Source organism: Martes martes (genome assembly GCF_963455335.1).
Source record: "Martes martes genome assembly, chromosome: 7".
NCBI classification, from domain to species: domain Eukaryota; kingdom Metazoa; phylum Chordata; class Mammalia; order Carnivora; family Mustelidae; genus Martes; species Martes martes.
Window position 1 is genome coordinate 106,524,184 of NC_137894.1, and position 15,808 is coordinate 106,539,991.

Sequence of the window (15,808 nt, forward strand, 5' to 3'; positions counted from 1 at the left end):
CTGCCTTCGGCTCAGGTCATGGTCTCAGGGTCCTGGGATCGAGCCCATCATCGAGCTCTCTGCTCAGCGGGGAGCCTGCTTCCCCTCCCCCCCCCGCCTGCCTCTCTGCCTACTTGTGATCTCTGTCTCTCTGTCAAATAAATAAAATCTTAAAAAAAAAAAAAAGAACCTGCTAATTGCAAATGAACAAAGTGGCTGGTACCATTTGTGCCTTTAAGATCATAGTTCAAAAGAATTAAGCAAACATGATAACAAAGGTAAGACAAACACAACCTTTATTCTCTTTCAAAAGCCCAGAGAATAGGACCTGGAACCACATTCACTGATTTAATCAGAATACCTTAAATTTTGTGGTCTCATTAAAAATTCTACAGCAATGGACCGAATATTATAAAAATGATAGTAAAATACATGGTTGCTCTCAACCACATAGTAAAAAAGTAGTAAATTCTCTTATCCAACAAAAAGAAAGCTAGGCTAGTGAGCTGCTTGATCAATTATTCCTAATAAATAAAGAAGATCCTATATACATATAATGATCAGGTTTTCATAGCCTAAAATCACAACATGCAGTCTGACAATAAAATTGTGTCACACTCAGTAACTGGGAAGCTAGCACGCTAGAAAGACCAAAATATTTTTTGGTTTATGCCAAATACTGGGGCAGAAATATTAACTCACAACTACTCCAGAATGTTGGAGACAGATGGCAGTGAACACGCATGCTGCCTATCAATTATTAATTTTCAAAGAACTAGAATAGAGTATAATAACATTAATGTAAATTATTCAATACAATTCAATATTCTCTGGCTACAAAAAAAGTATGTCAAAATCTTGTACTACCTTCCAGGCTTGAGGAAAAACAGCAGTAACTGGAAAACAGCTGTAAAAGAGAGCAGGTACCAGACGACTGACAGAATACCAAATAGTTTAGTTTCAGGAAATAAACTGGTTAAAATGGTATCACTAAGGGTTTTTGTTTTTGTTTTGCCATAAAAAGGTGATTTTTAAAAAATCTATTGCTTAGAAATAAGTCAGTCAGAGAAAGACAAATACCATATGGTTTCACTCATATGTGGAATTTAAGAAACAAAACAGATGAACATAGGGGAAGGGAAGGAAAAATAAGATGAAAACATAGATGGAGGCAAACCATAAGAGATGCAGAACTCCAGGAAACAAACTGGGGTTGGGGTGGGGGATGGGGTAACTGGGTGATGGGCACTAAGGAAGGCACCTGACAGAATGTGCACTGGGTGTTATATGCAACTGATGAATCAGGTTTTTATCAGAATTTATCAGCTGATAAATTCTACTTCTGAAACTAATTTGAAAAAAATCTATTGCTCAGAATAACTTTATATACAGTAGGGTAATTTTAGAGTAGCCAGACTTTAAGATTATCTTGACGTTTCTTAAGATGCTAGATAACATACATGACTGTATTCCTTGGCATTCCTTTAAAACAAGTATGAGAAATACGCATGCTTCATTTGAGAACATAGATTAAAAAGTTTTTTCCTGACTCCAGGGAAAATGTATTCATGAAAAAAGCCTTTTTTCTCTAAGCATAAAAAATAATTTAGATGACAAAGAGGATTGAGTCAGGAATCAGGAGACACAGATTTGACTTTAGGGAAATCATTTTTCCTCTAAGACCCCTTCCATCTATCTGATTCTGAAGTTAAGATACTCACTCCAAGCTGTGCAAAGTGACCTGGCGTTATCAAGTTTCTATACAGTACCAGGCAAACTGTTGTTGTTGTTTTCACTTTAATCCTCCAATATTAAATACATTGCTACAAATCCTGTCCTGCAAATCCCTATGCCAGATTTCTAGAGCTAGCAAGTTTTTTCTTCCCACTCATTCCACAAATTATGGAGAGCTTTCTATGTTGAAGGCAGGATGCTGGGCAAAACTTGCAATATTATGACTGTGTCACTGTCCCTGGGAATCCATGACTACCTGAAGAGCTGGACGCAGGTCACTGCTTTAGGGCCAACCTCAGACACATGAGGAAACAGGGAACATCCACTGTTCTACTTGTTCCCTGGGTCAGGACAGTGATTCCCGAATTTGAGGGAATATAGGAGGAATCTCCAGACAGGCTTGTTAAAACACAGCTTTGCTTTTTTTTTTTTTTTTTTTTTTAAACACAAGGCTCTCACCCCAGCCTTATTGTGTCAGAATGGGTCTGTGTCTACAATATGCCCACATTTTTACAGGTATATTGTCTCCCAACCCTCCACACCTCTGCAAGTCATCTGTGGGCTTCACTCTCTCTCCCAACACCCCCCCCCCCCGGCAAAGAAAATTACGGTGTTGTAGGGATAACAGAGTCAGAGTCAGGAGCCAAGGAATAGCTGCGAGACCCCGAATGAGTTATTCAACATCTCTAGGTCTCAGTCTCTTCGTCAGATAGAAGTTGAACAGGAATCTCTACTGCCCCTTCCACACTCAAATGCTGCGTACTTTAAGAACCTAACATGTCAACTCGGTAAATGGTGAAGATGGGGAGAATTTACAAGGATGTCTCAAATCTGCGGTCCAAACACCCCAGCAAGGCTCTGGTAGCCCCCAGTTGCATGTAATTCCTCCCTCTGGTCCAGGGATCACACCAGGAGGAAAAGTGAGGCAAGGCTGTAATTGGAATTGATTGGGAGAATCTAAGAAGCTTGCGGGAGAGTTCAGACAACTAGCCGGAAGGGTCCTTTGAAAACGGGAATCACTCTGCGTCCTCGTCCTCGTCGTTCTGGTCCTGGTAGCGAATGTAGACGACCAGCATGACAAAGCCCATGAGGATGCAGAGGGAGCCGACGACCAGGTAGGCGATGCCCAGGAAGGGGTTCTTGCCGCCCATCCAGGAGATGTTGCTGAAGACGATGAGCTTGTGGCCGCCGAAGGCGCGCACCGGGTAGTTGTAGGTGATGTTGACGAGGTAGGCGCCGCGCGGCAGCCCGGTGGAGTAGTTGCCCTGGCGGATGCGCGCGTACAGCTTGCGGAACGTGGGCAGCGCCGCCGTGCGCATCCACACCACGAAGTCCTGGTTGATGAAGCCGGTGTTGTTCGGATCGGGGCTCAGCTCGTAGACCGGCCGGGGCCAGTTGGGCGGCGGGGCGGTGCCCTGGAAGGCGAGCGCCAGGCTGCCGTTCACCAGCGGCGGGTTGCGGAACTTGACGTGGCAGTCGGTCCACCAGGCGATGCCGGTGCGGTCGAGCGGCACCTCGACGTACGGCCCGCCGGGCTGGCGCTGGTGCCACAGCGAGAAGGAGTCGTTGAAGAGGCTGTTGGCGATGGCGCCGCAGGGCGCGATGGGCAGGCCGGAGGCGCGGCGCTGGTAGGGGGCGCACTCGTTGGCCGGGTGGCGCAGCGCGCTCGGCAGCCCGCTCAGCTGCGTGTCGTCGCGGGACACGCTGTAGCGCCGGTTGTTCTGGTAGAAGTTGGTCAGCTCGTAGTAGAGGTACACGGGGCCCGGGAAGAGCTCCCGCAGCGAGAAGTACCAGGCGCACGAGCAGCGAAGCGGCGGCGCGCGGTCCTGGTCGGCCAGGGCGCACGCCGAGCAGTTGCCGGTGCCCGGGTTGCCCGTGTAGTCGTACTCGAGCTCCTTGATGCCGTTGGAGGAGTAGAAGAGGCCCAGGCCCAGGCCGATGAAGGCCAGGCCGGCGCAGAAGAAGAGCGGCAGCGCGATGCTGGCAGACAGCAGCGGCTGCCAGGCGGGGAGGCGCTGCTGCGTGAACGCGGTGTTGTCGGGCTGGTGGGCGCCCCGGGCCGTGGCGCTCCAGGTCATGGCGGCCGCGCCGGGTCGGACGAGGGACGGGCGGAGTGGCGTTCACGAGCGGCCAGCCGGGGGCGCCGCCCCTCCGCGCGGGGCGAGCCCGGGGGCCACTCCCGGCCCCGCTTTCCGCAGGCTCAGGTGAGTTTGGGGGCTGGCCCCGCCTCCGGCTCCCGCACAGGTGAGTCTTAGCCTTCTCCTTGCCTTGACCTGAACCGCTCAGTTCCGCCTCTGCCCAGGTGAGCCGAGCCGGCTCCGCCCCTGCTGGTGATGGGCAGCGGCGTCCCGCCTCTCCGGAGCGGAGCGGGGCGGGCGTTGGTTTCCTCACCTGGCGGGCCCGAGGCTCGCGTTTCCTCCCCGTCTGGGTGGGTCCGGCCGCCAGCTCCTCCCCGAGGTGAGGGGCGGCCCCAGGCTGCGTCTGAGTGGCTCCTGCCTTGCTCAGGTACCACCTTCGCTTCCGTCTTCTAAGTAAGTAGAGAGCCTGGGCCAGTCTCTACTGAGATCGCAGGAACTGCCACCTGTAGCAAGCACAAAGTTCACTGACAGATTGCACCGGGGACTTGAAGAGTTCAGGTTATTAATCCTCTTTTATCTGGGGTGGGGAGGAGTGACTCTAGACCCTTTCGTCTTTGTAGGTTAACTTATGGACCCCCTTTCAGTCAACTTCTAACCACAAATTGTAATACCGAGAGATTACAGTATAGCAAATCTGTTAGTCATTCAGTGTCAGCAATTCAAATTCTAGCATATTTTTAAAAAGACGAATGCTTTTCCGGCCAGGTATGGCAGTCTGGGTGCAAAGCTGAGAAAAGTAGAAAGTTCTCTAAAAATAAAGTTGGTCTTTAAAAAAGAGAATCACAGACCACAAGAGGTTCAAAGCCTTTAAATATCTCTCTAGCTGCTGGAAAAACCACACAAGGGTAAAAATGCACTGGACTACCTGTGATTTCCTTTTCTTTTCAGATTCTTTGCCTGACTGGAGAAAGGCCCAATCCAAGGTCCCCAAAGACCTACCTGCTATCCACAGTCAAGGACTTTGGGAATGGTTTGGCCTAGGGAGGTGAACTATAAGGATATATAGGATTTATTTTAAAGAGAACCCAAATTAGCTCTGGGGCATGGCTTGGGATTCTGGCTTTTATGTACCATATACTCAAGGGGGTATCAGGCCATTTCAGCTTTGTGCTAAATTCTCCCTAGGTGTTGAGGGGTTCCCACCTCTCCTCCAGCTCATAAAATGCAAATAACTTAAACATTTTCTATATTACACTTTTGCACCTAGAATAACAGGTTGCCTTCAGGAGTTGTTGAAAACCCATTGAAATTTGGAAAGTTAAAATTCTTGCAGAATTAAACAACAAGAATTTTTAAAAGCATCTCCCAAGTGTTCACCCCCATGGTAAGAACTATAGAAGACAGAAGAGAATTAGACTAAAAAGGACCCTTGACCTCAAAGCGTTTGCAATCTGTTAGGAGATATATATTACTTTGAAGTAAAAAAAATCAAAAGACACAATAGACAGCATATAGTCAAGTACCAAATTGCACTTTACAGGAATGGTACTAAAAATTAAAAAGTAATATTGTTTTAACAATAAAAAAATCATTATCTTGTTGAATGGAATGAATGCAGGTTAGAGGCTTTATCTGTTAGAGGTCACTGAGGGAGAGTCAGATGACTTGAATTCCACTTCCCTCATGTCTAATGGTACCCCAAGAGAGGAAATTCTAACACTGCCAACAAGTTCCTGAAGTCTAATCCAATCTTCACTACACCTTTTCTTCAATAAGATAAAAGAACAAACAGTTCTCTGTATCATTATGGTTGAGTTCCATCTACACTCCTCATCAAATCATCAGTCAGCTTGACAGAGTGTGCACAAAACTAGTCCCTAGGAAGAAATTCAGTCCTCAAAACTTAATCTAACACCACCACTCCCCTAAAAGTATGAGCCCCCCTTTTGAGCTGAGAGCCTTTGCTGGATGGAAGGCAACAATTCATTCATTCTTCTAATTAAGGTAAAACCAGAGCGTTCCAAAAGTCAAGAGAAGAGAATATTTCAAGACAGGGAATGGTCAACAGGGTGGAACACAGCTGAGGGTTCAAGTGAGATAAGAAATGAAAAGGAGTCATGGCATTTGACTTCTGTGGGAGCAGTTTGGGTGTTGGGGTGGGAAGAGTCAGGTTCTATCGGGTGAAGGAAAGGGGAAATGGAGACAAGCAAGGTAGAACAACTCTTTAGAAATGTGGGGATGGGGAGGAAGGAGGAAGGCAAGTGGTAGTCATTGTGAAGAGGATGTATTTCAGAGGAAAGGCTTCTCTATAGAGGACAGACTACTGTTTATTCTGAGGGAAAAAGATTATAATTCAGGCAAGGTTGCCGATGGGTGATCCTGGGTGGCACAAAGCCAGGAACAGGCAGAGGGTCCAGAGGACAGGTGCAGATGACATGGAATAAAGATGGATGCAGAATGTAACTGGGCTGTGGGCTCAGCTCAAGAGAAGGAAGTTTTAATTTAATAATTTCCTCCATGCACTAAAATGCAGGGTCATCTCCAAAGGAAAGAGTGAGAGGAGGGGGAAAGGGAACTGACCAGGGACACAGGAAGGGATGTTGAGTGGCTTGGTCTAGGGGAGTCTCTGCCATCCAGACTGAGAGATGGCGAATGATTGAGCGTGTCCAGTGGATGGGGGCTTTCAGGGCAGGGCAAGGGAACCAGAAAGATAAAGGTTCAAGCTAGTGTTGTTCTTGGGGTGGGGTGGCTAAAGGATACACCTTAGTATGTAAGCTGAATGGCAAAGAAAATGAAACCAAGCCTATGGATCAAAAGAGAACATAGAAATCAGACATTGGGAGTCCTAATGATGTTCATGAGCAGGTGGCATGAAAGCTGGGAGGGAAAATGTGCTGGTACAAGATGGGATGTTAAAGATTTTAGAGGTGGAGCTGTACTGAGATCCGGTATATGTCCCATTTCCTCCACCAACTTGTAAGGTCTGAGAGGCCAAGGATTGATACACACCCTTGTTGTCCCTCCAAATGCACTGTATAACGAGGATTCTCATCTTATATCTTTAATTTGATTATACGTGTTGTCATGGGGCATTAAAGACACTTGGATCATGTAAACTCAATTCTTAGTTCTCAGTACCAATAAAGTGAAGAAATGAGCTTATTCTAAACAATTCTTTATTGCCTTTCTTCATTATGAAGAGAACTCAAAGTGAAAGAAAAATGAATTCTCAATCACAATACTCTTAAAATTACTTCATTTCCCCCTTTTGTCTTCCTGATTTTATCTGTATATAAATATTTAAACTCTGGTGGAATAATATAAAAATACGATTATTATCATCATTCTACTTGTTAAGTTACCTCCTTTTGGAATAAGGAATAAAATATCTTCTATATTTCTTTGTGGTCTTCATAAATTTTTAAATGGCCCCCAAATTCATGGGTCTACCATATATAACTATTTCTTTTTATTGTTGGGTATTAGATTATTTCCAGTTTTTCAGTATTCCAAATAATATGGTAGTGGACATCATTTGCACATAACTTTTCTTTTCAGCTATAAATTTCTGAGAGTAAGAAAGACTTAAAAGCCAAACTCCTTAGGGTGCCTGGGTGACTCAGTCAGTTAAGCATCTGCCTTTGGCTCAGGTCATGACTCCAGGGTCCTGGGATAGAGTCCTACATCGGGCTCCCTGCTCAGCAAGGAGTCTGATTCTCCCTCTGCATCTCCCCCAACTCGTCCCCTCTCTCTCTCACTCTCTCTCTCTGTCTCTCTCTCAAATAAATAAATAAATAAAATCTAAAAAAAAGTCAAACTCTTTAAAGGTACATAGTGCTAGAATCTCTGATACAGCCCCAGTAATGTGAACTTTGCTATGTTCACCAAAACTGCCAACAAAACCAATTGTTAACCACAGAATATATTTAGTCTATGCTAATAGACTACCAGATACTAGGAGAAGCAGTATAGGATAGGGGAAAGAATGCTGCTTGACATTAAGGAAGTCCAAGTTCTACTCTAGTTCCTCAGGAATAACTGACCTTGGTCAGTTTGCTTAACTATCCTGGTCTGAGTGATTACCTGTATGAGTGCATTTGCCAAAATGATAGTGACTGTCTTTTTCGATGCAAAGATTTCTGTTCCTGGTAATCTCAGGGGGTGTCCTGTATACTGAATCATTGACTGGTTAGCTTTTATGGAGTTATACCTGCTGTGGGCCAGTCACTCTCTAAGTGTTTTAGATACACTATCTCATCTAATTCACACCACAAACCTAGGTGGGAAGTACTGTCATTAAGCCCACTGAGCTGATGCAGAACTAAGATTTAGGCTTAGGAAGTAGAGGCTGACCAAGTTCTCATGGAGGTAAACAAGCAATCAGGAAGTTGAAGGCCAGCTTAATTCTTATGTCTTGCGTTTTCAACCACGACACTATAATGCCTGGGCATGCTTTCTCTTAAAAGAACCCCAAACACTTTAACATTGAACCGGTTTTGGGTATTGCAGTTCTTCTCTTATACAAAGATAGGAGAATTCCACACCACTGGATGGAGAGTCCCAGGATATCTGAGTTGCCTTATTTTTGTTTAACAAAAGCTTTTGTTTTGAAGCCAACTTTTGTTTAGCATGCCTATTTCTCTTGCTAAAGGAAAAAATAACTTCACTTGTTTGTCTATATTCAGTTTCTGCATTTATTTCTTTTAATTCATGACTATATATCTTACTGTAATAGAGCCGGGATTTTTAATTGGTGTTACCTTACATAAGTTTATACTACTGAGTATTGTTGCCTATTACTCTGCCCATGGGGCAGCTTTTATTTAAAAGGAATCAAATTAAATTGCTTTATAAAATTACAGCATATGTTCAGAAAAAAATTCACTGTGCCTGGACTTCATTTTTCATTAAAAACTGTATTCAGCAGATTTCCTGTTTTCAAAAATTATGAGTTGGTACCCCCTAGTGGAAGATACAAAGCAATTTCAGTTAACTACTACTAAAAGCACTGGAGGTACAAAAGACAGGAAGGAATTCTCTGCTCCTTGCTGTGGTGTTTCGGATTCTCCTGTCACTACCTTATTGAGAAACAGTGGAGGTCAATTGTGTGCAGAGCTGCAGGACTGCAGTATGGAAGAAGTATGGAAGTATGCGGTATGGAAGAAAAATGGGAATGAGATAGGTGACAATAGGTCTTCAGCAGCATTGGCTTTAGGTATGGGATGGCCATGTTGAAAGGCGGTGGATAAATCAGCCAGGATGGGATTGGACTTGAGTTGTGTGGTTGGTGTTTGTTTGTAGTGTGTGTGCTTGGTCAGTTGACAGGAGAAAGACCGAAAATGTGAGGAGGACAAGTTCAGTGACAGAATTGAGATGGAGGGGAAGGAAGAGCTCTGGAAATGGAAACGAGTTAAATCAGAATTGGAACTGAAGTATCCAGTATGAAAGATGGGATGGGGTATATTCCAGGGTGAAGACTGGGGGAGGGAGGCGACATCAAAGCAGAGAAGTGTCTGTGGAACCAGCAAATCTGTTGAGGTGGTTATGGGCCACCCTTCTCTGCCATCCCCCTGTCCCTGAGGGTATAAAACTCACTGGTTTGGGGATAGCCTCGCTGAGGACTATGGCCTCACTGAGGACTATGATACACATACTGGCTTTCCCTTACACATGGAGGCAGTATCTGTTTTAAACTTTAGGAGTCCTTCACCTAGGTATCAGGACAAAATAGCTAAGCACTTAAAAATTTTCAAAAAGTTACCAGATTGTGAAATGAAATGAAGTAGATGTCTGTTGCCACGAGAGGGCAAAGCCATATGTCCTAACGTCCATATGCTGGGGAGGGAGGGCTGACCTCTTAGGAAAACTGGAGGTGCCCAAGAAAGATGTGCTTAGATGCTCTTCTCTGCTGGATAGCATCAATAAACTGAACGAACATACTTTGAATTCTGTTATCCAGATCACTGATTTAAATGTTTAAATACCTTGCCCCAACACCCCTTGAACCTGTAGTTGTCATGTGTGCTGATCAATATTGACTTGTTAATATTCAATCAGGAGAGGATATATCCTTGGAGGGTTGTAGGCACCCCTGGCCTTTCTCTTGGAATAGTAAATCTGAACTTGTGGTGGGTGTATTTAAAATACTAGTTTTCTTTCTGTAGGAAAAAGTACCATGAGGATGGCTGCATTGCATCAAATTCTAAACCAAAGTTTGGGACTCTAAAGGAACCAGGTTCCTAGATGATACCTTATCCAGTGTTTTCCAAACTGGCCATGTAGCAAAATCATTAGGGGGGAGGGTTTAAAAATACACATTCCTAATCTCACAAAACAAACTGAGGGTTGCCAGGGGTGGGGGTAGGGAGAGGGTGGTGGGGTTATAGACATTGGGGAGGGTATGTGTTATGGTGAGTGCTGTGAAGTCTGTAAACCTGGCGATTCACAGACCTGTACCCCTGGGGCTAATAATACATTATATGTTTATAAAAATTTTTAAAAAATTATTAAAAAAATAAAAATACACATTCCATCTGCCTTTTGCCACTAAGTCACAATCTCCAGGGGCTGGTGCCCAGGAAGCTTACCCAGAGCAATCTGATCATCGCCCATCGCTGGGAGCCACCAACCTACTCCAGCCTCAGAATCCATCTGGGGAATTCTCTTTGATCTTAGTAAGAATTTCTGCGATGCAAGGAACGGAAACCCAAGCCAGCTTTAGTAAAGGGGTGGCTATTGTTCAGAGATGAGGAATCTCGCACAAGGAAGGAACTGAAGAAAATCGATTTGGCTCTCCCATGAGTAGAAAGTCATCAGGCAGCTCCTTTCTCTCTGTTTGCCCTGTTTGTCACGGCTTCTCTCCACATTTTGGCAGGACACCTTCTTCAGCAAGGCTCTTAGTTTTGGTTCTCACAGTCTTGGGGTTTGCATGGCTTTGGGTTGCCACAGCTCTGACTCTGGATCACCTTACAGCCTTTGCTCACCCCACCATACATGTTCTTTAGTTCAGGAGAGACTCCAGGCTGGGTCAGGGGTCTGGCCTTGGTTCAATCTATTGTGAGGGGTGGGGAGCGGTCCCATGACACACAAATGGTTGCCTATATTCACCTCCTCAGTAAAAGTGGAAGGGACTCTTCCAAAGGAGGGGAAGTACAGTCTGGCTAAGCACTCAAGGGGGGTCCACTAAATGTTACAGCTCTTTTAGAATTTGTCTAGTAGGTTTTCCAGTCTTTACCAGAAGACTCCCCCATGGAAAACAAAACAAACAAACAAACAAACAAAAAGTCCACTATATATTTGTAATGTCCCAGTGAGGGAATCATTTGAGCTCAGCTTGAACACTTCCTGAAACAAGGAACTCACCATTCTCTGAGGTCTGTTCCTTTTCCAGTTCTAAGTACTCAACGGCTTCTTTGGTAATGACCATCATACATTCTAAGTTCATTCTCTGCAATAATACAGAATAAACTTATTCCTCGGTCTTTAAGAATCTGAAGATAGCTATTGTGTTCATCTCAAGATTTTTATTTCCACACCGTATACGCTTAGTTCCTTGTCATGGTCCTCTCTGGATCTAGATGCTCATCATGCTGGGTTCCTTCCTTTGCACATGGCTTGAGTTAATGGTTGTTCTCATCGAAGAATTTGCTTACTTAAAAATCGTAGTTTTTCTTAAAGGATTGAGAGTGGCTTTAAAATACCCAATAGAACAACCCCCCAAATACTTCAAACCAAAAGTATGAGGGCAAAAGGAATACATTTTGTAAAATGAGCAAGAGCTGGAGGAGAAATTGGCTCATGAAGCCCATGAGAGCCTGTGGCTTGCTTAGGGTGGGCTGCAGGATTGCTTCTTCAGCTTTCTAGTGGCCAGCCTAAAGGGAGAGTGAGGAATCTCTACATTCGTGAGAGAAAAAACAAATCACTGGCCCAGAAGAATTTAAATGATTTCTGGTGCAAAGAACAGGAAACATTTTTTCCCTGGGGTTCTGCGAGAGAAGATGTCCAAAAAACCAGGTAAACAATATCTTTAATAATATCCTTGAAGTAAATATTGTAGTCATTTCCTAGGACTCGTTCTGACAGTATCTGCCAAAAGAAGACACAATGGTGTTTGGTGAAAGCACAATTCAGTGAAGCCTCTGGAGTGACGCTCTGTGATCCAGACTGGGTGCCACTCTGTGGTTCTTTGCCCCAGTGTCTGTGGATGGGTGTTAGAGGATCTAGCAATGGTTTTCAAGCTGTGCTCTGAGGGTCCCATCAGTGGTGGGACTTCAAGCTTCTGATCCCTCCCCTATATCCCATTCTCTGACTCTAGGATTCTAGAAAAACATGGTTTGAAGAAGGAGTCTTGGGCTAAAAAGGAAATTTGAAAACCATTGCTATAAAAGAATGGGTCACTGCTATCCCTCAGGTAATCTATCATAGATAATGCTCATTTCCCAAAATTTTCAATAGTCAAGGAGCAGTGGTGATTTCCAAGATTAAACACCCTGATAAGTTCCTAAGGCACAGGACCTCCGTGTTGCCAGTTGAACTCAGAGCCGTATGTTTTAATAATCAAGCAAGCTAGGGAGGGCTTGACAACTTCTTATTAAATGAGAGGTGCCTAACAAGGACATATGGTGGACAGAAGGCCACTGCTCCTTCACTTGGAGGTGGGCTAGAAAAGGACCGTCTGTTAGTGCTCAGATTCTCCTTAGGAACTAATTTTGTGTGTGCTCTAACAAGATGATACAGTACAATCTCAATGATTTTAGCCTGAAAAATAGTTAAATCTCATAACCACATATCCATTTTATCCGTAAGCAAATCACAGTAACTCACTCATAGAACACCTTGCTTTTTATACCGGAAAGTGCATACATAAGTTTAAAAATGTAATATATATAAAACTATATAAAAGATGATGATTTTGGATTCAGAGCATCTAGTTTTTCTTTGTGATAATAACAGATAGTATCAGCTCTGTATTAAGGTCATTCTGGTTTTGATACTAAGGAAAACCTGGCATTGATGTGCCAGAGAAAGCCCACTTCTCTATTCCTTGTAATTGGAAAAGGTGCCATTTCTGATCCATTAATGGACTGTAATTCCTGACCCTGAAACACGGTGGCATGAAGTGCAGGTTCCTCATAAGCCTTGTGACTAAGGGTGGGAATGGGCCTTGACAATCAAAACTGAGCATGAGGATTTGGTTTATAACTGATTTCAGTCCTCAAAGATTATGGACAGATCAATAAAAGCTACAAACACTCTTAGGTTTTTCTTATCAGATTGTACCACAAGGTTGACAAAGACTTTAATAATGATCAATGGTGGAATAGCTATGCCTACAGCTCACTTTGTGTAGAGCACTGGCCCAAGAGTCCTAGAACTTTACAATTTATCAAGCAGGAAGGTGACATGCATTTTAGATAGACCACCTAGTAAATTAGGAGTAAGTAAATGATTGCCCTGAGGAAAAATGTAATAGACTAAACTCTGGGCCAATCGATAAGGAGAAATTTCCAACAAAATACCACCAATGAAGGCTCTTCCCCATCTATTCACAAAATCATGTAATAACTCAATGTATTTTAAGTTCTGTGGGTATCATGTATATATATGAGGATCCCTGTGTTTTACAATGGCAGGTGATCAGTGAAAGTGGGAAATTGTAAAATCAATTATATGTAAACTAATCTTTATTACTCTCCCAAGATGGCAATAAGCATCTGTCGGGGCAAAACCCAAAATGCCTGATTGACCACAGCTACACGGATTGATAGAACTCTACCTTCTCAGAGGACCTGTCAGCTACTGCCCAAAGCAGATGTATCTGGCTACCTGCAGACCCTTTTTACCTAATTTCGAATGACCAGGGCAGGTACAGCACCCCAGAGTCCAAGAGCCTGTCTGAAGAGCAAGGATGACACCAACAAAGACCAGGCTTGTGAACAGCAGGTCCCAACTCTTCCTTCCAGAAGCAGCAGCACCCAGTGTGCCCTCCCTGTAGGTTCACACAGCCCGCCTCAGGTTATCTTTACATTCACTTTGGGACATGAGGCCTCATCCCAACATCAAAATGGCAGAATTACCTCTGTCCAGTTTGTACAAACACATGTCACTTGCCTAGAAGACCAAATCACTTGATTCCCAAAACAGCGGAAGATAAACCTTTTTTTCGTGAATAAATTAAGTGAGATGGGAGCTCTCTTTTAGAAGGGATCTGTGGATGATCAGCCTTCTCCAAGAATTTTGTTTAGCTCCATTTTTAAAAAATGTGCTCCATGATAGGGATGCCTGGGTGGCTCAGTTGGTTAAGCAGCTGCCTTCGGCTCAGGTCATGATCCCAGCGTCCTGGGATCGAGTCCCACATCGGGCTCCTTGCTCGGCAGGGAGCCTGCTTCTCCCTCTGCCTGCCACTCTGTCTGCTTGTGCTCACTCTCACTCCTCTCTCTCTCTCTCTGACAAATAAATAAATAAATAAATCTTAAAAAAAAAAAAATGTGCTCCATGATAGACACTGATCCCAGTATCTGACTGGTCTGCAAACTTAGAATAGTTAGCTTCTATTGGCAAAGTTTTGAAAAGTTAGCATCCAAGGAAGCAGCCACTATCTGAATGTCAGGACTTCTCCCAAGAAAATCTTACCAGGGAAATTGCCACAGAACTTGCCTATTAACAGAGTGGATGGCCAAGCTCTTCTGAAGTAACGATATATTTATATTGAGTTTTACATTTTACATCTTCCTAGGTGGCCATTTACAGTTCTCCTCACTTGTGCTGTGCCATTAATCTTGCTATGCTTTGTTTGTTGATGCCTGATTGAGGTGGACAGGTCAGTCAGTTGGCCTGCTTTGCCTTCACTCCCTTCTTGGAGTCAGCGTCCTCCCCACTCCCAGAAATATGGGACTTGGACAGAGACACTAGACAGGTACTGTTTGAAATTTTATACCTGTTAGTAAGTTTTATATCAATTTAGGGTCATAATTCCCAGTAAGATGACTTATGTTAATTCTTTTTTTAAAATTTAAATTCATTTAGCCAACATGTAGTAAGTACATCATTAGTTTTAGATGTAGAGTACAGTAATTCTTGAGTTGCATATAGTACCCAGGGCTCATCACCTCATGTTCCCTCCTTAGTGCCCATCACTCACTTACCCCATGCCCCACCCCACACCCTGCCCACCTCCCCTCCAGCAACTCTCAGTTTGTTTCCTGTAGTTAAGAGTCTCTCATGGTTTATTTCCTCTCTGATTATTTCCCATTCAGTTTTCCCTCCCTTCCTTATGATCCTCTGTGCTGTTTCTTATTCCACATGTGAGTGAAATCATATAATTGTCTTTCTCTGATGGACTTGCTTCGCTCCACATAATACCCTCTAGTTCCATCCATGTCCATGTAAATAGCAAATATTGATCCTTTCTGATGGCTGAGTAATATCCATTGCATATGTATGTATGTATATACACACACATACATACATACCACATGTTCTTTAATCCATTCATCTGTCAGTGGGCATCTTGGCTCCTTCCACAGTTTGGCTACTGTAGACAATGCTGCTATAAACAGTAGGGTGCATGTGCCCCTTCAGATCATTATATTTGTATCTTTGGGGTAAATACCTAGTAGTGCAATTGTTGGGTCATAGGGTAGCTCTGTTTTTAACTTCTTGAGGAAATTCCATACTGTTTTCCAGAGTGGCTATACCAGATTGCTCTCCCACCAACAGTGTAAGAGTGTTCCCCTTTCTTCACATCCATGCCAGGATTTGTTATTTCCTGATTTGTCGATTTCAGCCATTCTGACTGATGTGAGGGGGTATCTTATTGTGGTTTTGATTTGTTTTTCCCTGATGTGGAGTGATGTTGAGCATTTGTTCATGTGTCTGTTGGCCATTGGATGTCTTCTTTGGAGAAATGTCTGTTCATGTCTTCTGCCCATTTCTTGACTGGATTATTTGTTCCTTGGGTATTGAGTTTGATAAGTTCTTTATAGATCTTGGGTACTAGCCCTTTATCTGATATGTCA

At 43.8% G+C, this 15,808-nt stretch overlaps 1 protein-coding gene across 1 annotated transcript; it reads right to left on the minus strand.

The window, feature by feature from the left end:
* Positions 1–258: 258 nt before the first annotated feature.
* On the minus strand, positions 259–4,027 carry TMEM30B (transmembrane protein 30B). The gene has a single exon (XM_080808357.1). The coding sequence runs from the start codon at positions 3,789–3,791 to the stop codon at positions 2,730–2,732; it is 1,062 nt and encodes a 353-aa protein (XP_080664483.1). The 5' UTR covers positions 3,792–4,027; the 3' UTR covers positions 259–2,729.
* Positions 4,028–15,808: the final 11,781 nt, after the last annotated feature.